We start from the raw sequence: 8,657 nt of genomic DNA on the forward strand, positions 1-8,657 counted from the left end.
TCTAAAGGTTTGTCTCTACATAGAGCAGCAATGTGGATTATGGGGGTGTGATTTCTACAACAGACTGATGTGTTATGCATTAATTTGTCCATGTAGAAACTGCTGGTAAGCACTGAAGGCTCCCTAGTAGGTTTGCCAGGTGTCCAATTTTTAACTGGAATGCCCGGTCAAAAAGGGACCCTGGTGACTCCGGTCAGCGCTAAAAATCCAGTCGGTGGTGCAGCTGGGCTAAGGTAGGCTTCCTGCCAACCCTGGCTCCCAGAAGCAACTGGCATGTCCAGCTCCTAGGCGCAAGGGTGCCCACGGGGGCTCCACATGCTGCCCCCGCCCCGATCGCTGGTCTGCAGCTCCCACTGTCTGCGAACCACGGCCCATGGGAATTGCAGGGGCGGCGCCTGCGGGCAGCATGTGGAGCCAGGATAGGTAGGGAGCCTGACTTAGGCCCGCAGACCAGGAGACACCTGAGGTAAGCACCACCTGCATCCAGAGCCCACACTCCAAACCCCCTCCCACACCCCAACCCCCTGCCCTAGCCCTGAGCTGCCCTCCTGCACCCAAACTCCCTCCCTGCACCCACACCCTTCCTGCATCCCTGCCCCATTCCAGAGCCCACACCTCCTCCCTCACCCCAACCCCAGCCCTGAACCCCCTCCTGCACTCTGGAGCCTGGAGAGCCCTCCTGCACCCCAAACTCCTTGTCCCCAGAGCTTGCGCCGTGCCGCCCCCCCCCCCAGCCAGAGCTCTCACCCCCTCCCACAGACTGGTGAAAGTGAGTGAGGGTGGGGGACAGCAAGCAAGCAGAGGGAGGGTAGATGCAGTGCGTGGGGTGCGGGGCCTCGGAGAAGGGGCAGGGACGGCGTAAGGGTGTTCAGTTTTGTGTGATTAGAAAGTTGGCAACCCTACCTTGTGCACTTCAGTATAGCGCTGTTTGAAACAGTACTACATTAAAGTGCATGAGAGAACATTAGAAAAAGATTACTCATTACACTATACTCAAAGACAAAGCCCCCAAGCCCCCTAATTTTTGGACTTCTACATAAAACTCAAAATTGTGAAAAATAAACCTGAAAAACTAAATTAACGAACCCTGAAAAAACATAAACATTGCTATAAATGGATTAACATTTCTACAACTTTATATTCAAAGCCACAGCTTCATGACAGCTTGTTTATCCAGACTGGATCAGGCGAACTACAGTAGTACATCGCTGTAGAGACAAGCATAATATAATGATTATTGAATAAGACATCCCATGCCTTATAAATGCCTGATATGCACCAGTTAATCTCAGGCATACCACAAAGAAGAAATATCATGGAAAATAATATTCCTGGTTGCTTTTTTGGAAGGTTTTTGTTTGTTTTTTAAAACAGGGTTTTCTTTTCAAAACTAGACAGTTAACTCCAAATTGGCAACATGATGGCTATAACCTTGGCTATGTCCTTCTGGCAGGGGTGGGAAAACTTTTTGGCCCAAGGGACACATTTGGGTATGGAAATTGTATGGCAGGCCATAAATGCTCACTAAATTGGGGTTGGGGTGAAGAGGGGGGTGAGGGCTCTGGCTGGGGGTGCAGGTTCTGGGGTGGAGCCAGAAATGAGGAGTTCAGGATGCAGGACGGAGCTCTGGGCTGGGGCTCCAGGCTCTGGGGTGGGACTTGGGATGGGGGTTTGGGGTGCGGAAAGGTGTTCTGGGTTGGGATTGAAGGGTTTGGAGGGCAGGAGAGGGATCAGGGCTGGGGCAGGGAGTTGGGGTGCAGGCTCCCGGAGGTGCTTACCTCAAGCAGCTCCCGGAAGTAGCATTGTATCCCCACTCTGGGTCCTGTGCGGAGGCGCGGCCAGGCGGCTCTATGCGCTGCCCCATCCGCCAGCACCGCCCCTGCAGCTCCCATTGGCTGGGAACTGCGGCCAATGGGAGCTGCTGGGATGGCGCTTGGGGAGGGGGCAGCGTGCAAAGCCCTCTGGCTGCCCCTAAACATAGGAGCCAGAGAGGGGCCATGCCACTGCTTCTGGTAGTGGCGCAGAGCAGCTGCTGACTCTGCTCCCCGGCTGGCGCACAGGAGCGGGACAAGCCCCAGACCACTCTCCCCAGCAAGAGTTTGAGGGCCAGATTAAATCAATTGGTGGGCCAGATGTGGCCCGCAGGCCCTTGTTTGCCCACTCCTGTCCTAGGGCATCCCCTCTCAACCACATTTTTAGTTCAAAATCATGATTAAGAACATCTTAGGGCAGATCTACATCATAGCACTTCAGTGAAGATGCTACTATGCAGATGGGAAAGCTTCTCCCCATCAGCATAGTTAATCTATCTCCGTGAGAGGCAGTAGCTATGTTGATAGGAGAAGCCCTCCTGTCGACTTAGCGCTATCTACAGTGGAGGTAGGTCGGTATAACTGCATCACTCAGGCATGTGGATTTTTCACGCCCCTGAGCAACACACTTATACTGATGTACATTTACAATGTAGACCTGGTCTTGGAACATAATTAATATACAAAAAGAAAAGGAGTACTTGTGGCACCTTAGAGATTAACCAATTTATTTGAGCATAAGCTTTCGTGAGCTACAGCTCACTTCATCGGATGCATACTGTGGAAAGTCAATCCGATGAAGTGAGCTGTAGCTCACGAAAGCTTATGCTCAAATAAATTGGTTAGTCTCTAAGGTGCCACAAGTACTCCTTTTCTTTTTGCGAATACAGACTAACATGGCTGTTACTCTGAAACCAATTAATATACATTTATTAGGAATCTGACTCCGCATACTGCACCTATATGCTTGGGTAGATCCTCTATTCACTTCTGGATAAAAGAGAAACAAGTATCCTAGATGACAAACTTATATTTATGCTTCACTTAGATGCAACAGAGTGGTCAATCACATATAAACCAAAGAATAGGCAATTCTAGAGCCTGCCAGAAAGGAAACAGTTGCAGGCTCATAGCATCTACTGAATAACCCAATGGGAAATATTCAAATTATTCACATACTCTTAAAAAAAAAAATCTTTTAGCCAGTTACACCAAAATCAGAGTAATTTCTGACAGGCTACGTGTCTGATTTTTCACATCTAAATACTCAAAGATATGCAAGATTTGAACTACAACGCTTTGTTTAATATATTATAAATTATTACTAACTAAACTGCTTTCAAATTTGACATATTTCACTCCAGAACACTAGCATTTCAAATGAAGTATGTAGAACTTTAAAAATGTATTGTCTTAAAGTACCATCATTACTGTTTAAAAGCAAAGTGACACTTTTCATTTTGTGTTAATGCAGTGTTCTATTAACTGCTCTTTACCAGCCTGGCTGCATTTTTCTGCAGAGTTCGTTGCACCTATGAAATTAACGAATCCTCAACAAATCCACCCACGGACTGTGTGTGTAATCAAAAGATTAGATATTGTGAGGGCACCAGCATCTTTGCTGCTGCTTCCAAGATAGAAAAGCACATTCCACGCTCCATAGCCCATTCCTATCACTATTGACTGCGCTGGTCTCACCTCCACCTCCTCTCCCACACACCCAGTATATACATTAACTGGCAGCTAGTAGCGTAATCTAGTTAGAAACCTACTTCATGACTTGTTGAATGTTGGCATTATGTAAATGAAAACAACTGAAGATGCTGCATTTTTTAAAGTTTTACTAATTAGGCTAACAACGCAGAGAGTTATTAATGTAATATGCAGAAATTTAGCACAGTACCGAACAGAACTTAGTGATTGGTATTACAGGTTCATGTGTGTACACTGAACACTGACCTCTAGTCTTACCAACATTATCTTGCTCTGTGTTCATCAATAATATCTCTAAGAACACTGTTATCTTATAGGACTAGTTAATTGGAAAACATATTCAAAACAATGTATAAATATTAATGCAGATATAGGTACAGTTCTGCAATTCTGTAAAGTGTTTATAGGCTTGTGAGAAATACTGTATAGCAATATTAACATTATCTTGAAGGAAAACTATTTTAAAACAATAGTTTTAGATTACATCTCGACAACAAAAGTGTTTTCAAATTGGATTGTTCTCTCCTTTTCTGCAAAACAGTTCTCCAAATTATTCTGTTTATACCCCCTCATGCTTGTTGTTCATGTGCATTAGAAAGGTAACATACATGTTCATACACCATAATGAAAAACTAGTGTGTGTATATATATATACACACACACACACAAACAAACCTTGAAAGACCAGAGGGACAGAGTAGAACAATTACTCTCTTCATGGTGATGAATGCTAATAAGTTCATCATACATTGTACTGTGTTCATTTTTTAAAGTTGTTGCTTCTCCTGCTTCTTTTATATGCTTCCTTTTTTTTTTAAAAAAAACACACACTACATTTTCAGTCTCTTCAAATCCAGTCCTCCTGAGAAGCTACTGCTAATTTCTATTTATGGCCTTCCCAGTCATGAGGGCTCCACAGCCCTCCCAACACGAGAGATCTAGGCCAATGACTTAGCTGTACAAAACTAGAGGTTTGCATAGACCTTCACAGACAAAAATGAGGCAAAGTCACCACTCTGAGGAATTTACTATCTAATTCTTCAGCTAAGAATCAGGTTCTATCAGTAACCCATTTCCCCTACCATCCTTCCTACATCTCAGGGCACACCAGTCTTCCTGCTGTTCTCCTTGTGCACACAGGTGTTCAGGTACTACGGTGATCCTATTTCTGCATATTTCACCAGTAACAATAGGCAGTACTGGACTGTCAGTAAAACAAAAATTGTTAACTTTATATTCACATAAAATCTACACAGATGCAGCCTTAGCAGGATATCTGCCCTGCCCACTGATACCCATTCCCACACTGCTTCCCTGCTATTTTCCACACTCTTATTTCAGTACTCCTACTCACTGAAATAAGGCTCACTCAGACACTCAAGGTTCCAAACTTCCCATCTACAGGCATACTTTGTTTCAAGACCCATTGCCACACCCAACACATGTGCAGCAGATAGCCAAAACAAAGTATATTTCCTCCTACCCACATCAAATTAGATTCTGCCTCTACCTCCCCACAATAGCCCCAGTTCTCCTTGAACCTCTATGCCATCCATGGCACAATCAAAACTATTTCTCTTGCAGCTCACCTGTTTCCCTAATACCTTCTCACTATTTCACCCCAGCTATTCAGCACTACTATGTTCTCTTCTAATACAACTGTTTGCTGAACCTTTATTAACATTAAAAAGTTAGATCAATATGTATGTACGGGCACCAGTGAGGGAGCGAGCTGTGAGAGAACGCAGACTGGCAGCTTGCATATACTGAATTTCAATGTAAGGAGTTTTTATGAAACCTCATGCGGAGGTTAAAAACAAAAGAAAAAGAAACATGACTCATCCTTCCCATCATTCAGGTTTGCTTTCTTAGCACCCTTTTTCAACCCAATCCTTTTCCCCTTGCATCATGATTCCTCTTTTCCTGATTTCCTCCACTGTTAAAGCAACTTTGACCAGCCACCCCTTCTTTTCTTCAGAACATTCTTTAAAACATAACTGTTTAGCTGAATTTTGTGGTATAGATGTTTGTACTTTTAGAGTAAAGTTTTACAGTGACATAGTAACATTGACAAAAACTACAAATAAAATGAATCTTATGGGCCATTTATTATTTTTATAGAAATGAGAGATCACAGCTTCATCTTCAGATAATCTGAAAAAATACCTTTAATTCACCTGATTTTTTTTTAGTTTACAGTATTTTAAATATTAAGGACCTTCTTAAGAAAACTGCCATTGTCAGCTTGCAACATGAAGTTCAATACCTGCAGTGACTGAGCTGTGGGCTCAGACAACCCAACGTCTAACTTTAAAAATAAACAGCAGGTTAAGTAATTAAAAATCTAGGATAGCGCTATAATTTTTGCATATAAAGTCACTTTTTAGCCACACTTTAAGCAGTTATCTTAAATGTACTGGATCATCTTGAGCATGCAGACTATGACAATTTACCTTTCTACTCCAAGACTAAAAATCTTTGAAGAACTGCTCAGTATTACAGTGCACCTGAAGAACAAAGAAAACCATATCTTATATATTAATATCCAGAACTGATATTTCAAGGTACACTTAGTGTGAAAGAGACTAGACATTTTAAAAAAACCCCAACCTATTTACAGGCAGGCTCTACAGTAATCCCATCGTCACAGTAAACATGAAAGACAACTGCACTACATCAAAGTCTTCATTCTTGATGAGACAAACAGACTAGTAAACCTTTTGTGTGTGGATGCAATAAAACAAAAAAGTGTATAGCCAGAACTGAGATAAAACAATTAATTTCCAGGGACATAAAACTTCAGCATCACACCAAAGCAATAAAAACAGTCAAAACTGGCAATCATAGTGTCACTGGCTGCTCTATGCTTCAAATAATTAAATCAGAAATAATCTAAAATATAGGTCTCTTCATGACTATCAACTAGTTCAAAAAAAGCAAATGATGTCCACAAACAACCCAGTCTTGGCGTTGTTTTTCTTTACATCATAAAAAAGCGACAGCTTGCAATTAAACAAACTAGAATAAATAAATAAGAGAAGCTCTAGCCACACTAACATGTTGTATAAAGCATGCCATCCATAAGATAAGTGCAATGAAATAAGTGTTTAAAAATAATAGAAGCATCTATCCACAGGACACTCCAAAAACATTTCTTTAATTGGGAGTTTGCATTTCACTTTGCATTATGAATTGGAAGGCATTCAAGGGCTGCTGACTTATTTTATTGACAAATGATTTAAAGGGAGACAGCAAACATCAATTTATGTTTATTTCTGAACTGGCAGAGAATGTGTGTATTACTGTACAGTTGCCTTGTGTTCCTATCAGAGTACTGTGCAACAGGCATACCAACTCTTGCTCATTTGAAGGAGTCTCTCTACACTAGTCTGTCATAATGCAGTTTTTAATCAAGAGTGTCCGACTTAAAATGGAAGATTTTGTTTTATGTTAGGTTACCAATCAGGTTTAAAATCTTATTCATTCAGTTATCTCAGCTTCTAAGAGCCCATGTATTGAGAACTGGGACAGGCAAGGATTCAAAAGAGAAGACTCAAAGGTTTTGTGCTAGGAAAGGAGAGTCCCAGAATTTGTCCAGCCACTGAAAATGACATTTTTCAGAGTAGCAGCCGTGTTATTCGTACTTTGCATCCAGTGAACTGAGCTGTAGCTCACGAAAGCTCATGCTCAAATAAATTGGTTAGTCTCTACGGTGCCACAAGTACTCCTTTTCTTTTTGCGAATACAGACTAACACGGCTGTTACTCTGAAAGCTGCAGGAACATATCTTATTCAAGACAAAACAAAAATCCACCCCGATTTCAGCCGCCCTGCCACATTTCACTCCTCTGAGCCCTATTTTATACACATCCCGCATTCAGGAGGAAAGACTCGCTCGTTTCCTTAACCACCGTCAAACTGCACCACGCCTGCCATGGTGGGAGGGGGAGCCCGCCTCTGACTTCCTTCGCTGTGAGACAGGCTGAGGAGCGAGAGTCCCGGACTACTTCAGCCCTGCCTCAAGTCACCCTCGCTCGCCGCGGGAGACGCCTGGATTCGGCGCGGCCCCGCTTGGGGCGGAAGGGCTCGGGCCGGGCGCGCTTCAGACGGAACAGGGGATTGCGGGACCTGAGGTGAGGCTCCCCGCGGGCCAGCCGCCCCGGAGGCCCGGCGGGGGTCCAGGCACACGGGGCAAGCGTGGGGGTGGGGCTGGTGGAGGGGCGAGGCGGGAAAGTTCCGCCCTCAGGAGCGGCTCTGAGGTGAGGGCAAAAGGCGGCCGCCCCCGCCGCCTACCAGTGGGCGGGGCGGCCCCCCTCGCCCTACGGCCGCTCCCCTCCGCTGCCCCGGGCGAGGCCTCGCGCTGCTCGGCCCCTCTCGCTCCGGCCGGCCCGGAACCTACCAGCTGCTGGCGGATCCACCGTAACATCCCCCCGGCCTTGCAGGTCCCGGAGTGGGGTTTCCCCTCGAAAGTGCCGCTCGGTCCCGCCGCCTCAGTGCAGCCGCCCGCCGCTGCTCCGCCTCCCCATGGCGCAGAGACGCGGCGCCTGCTTAGGCGCGGCGCAGCCCGCCCAGCACCCGGAGCCGGCGGGGCCGCGGCCGCCCGACAGCCGCCATCAAAGAGCCGCTGTGGTCGCCGAGGCAGGTTCTCCCTGCGGTCCGCCCCGCCTCCAGGAAATGACGCGGGAGCAGCAACACGGAGCGAGGGGCGGGGCCTGAAGAGGGGCGGGGCGGGGCGGGAAAGTCGGTCCCGAAGGAGGTGGCGGGAGCTGAAGCTGAGGAGGGGGCGGGAAGAAGCTGGAGTGGGGGTCGCTGGGGGAGGAACAGGGGTTGCTGAGGAACATGTTCAAACCAGTACGTTTGTGCTGCCCCTCACGCTCCCTTTCAACGTCTTGAAAAATCAACTCCTCTTGCTTCAAAACCCCCTTTGGGGTGATGCCTACAAAACCCTCAACCAGAAGTAAGCAGCTGCTGTGCTGAGACCACTGCTTATCATGCTGACGGAAACTGTCTCATTGTTTCCATGTACTCCCCCCCCCCCCATGCATCCAGCTGTTGTCCGCTCTCTCAAACTTAATTGTATAGTCTGGGGCAGGGACTGTGGTTTTGTGCTATGTTTGTACAGGGCCTACACAA

At 46.0% G+C, this 8,657-nt stretch overlaps 1 protein-coding gene across 8 annotated transcripts in view; it reads right to left on the reverse strand.

Annotated features, from left to right (window-relative positions):
• ATP11B (ATPase phospholipid transporting 11B (putative)) overlaps positions 1-8,214 on the reverse strand; it is a 113,528-nt gene extending 105,314 nt beyond the window's left edge. For all 8 annotated transcript variants that reach the window (XM_048863071.2, XM_048863069.2, XM_048863072.2 and 5 more), the window contains exon 1: positions 7,924-8,214. In XM_048863071.2, coding sequence (XP_048719028.1) covers positions 7,924-7,950 — 27 coding nt within the window. In that variant the 5' untranslated portion in view covers positions 7,951-8,214. The remainder of the gene's footprint in view (positions 1-7,923) is intronic.
• Between the last annotated feature and the right edge of the window lie 443 nt (positions 8,215-8,657).

The sequence above is a fragment of the Caretta caretta genome, chromosome 9 (genome assembly GCF_965140235.1).
Source record: "Caretta caretta isolate rCarCar2 chromosome 9, rCarCar1.hap1, whole genome shotgun sequence".
Lineage (NCBI taxonomy): Eukaryota > Metazoa > Chordata > Testudines > Cheloniidae > Caretta > Caretta caretta.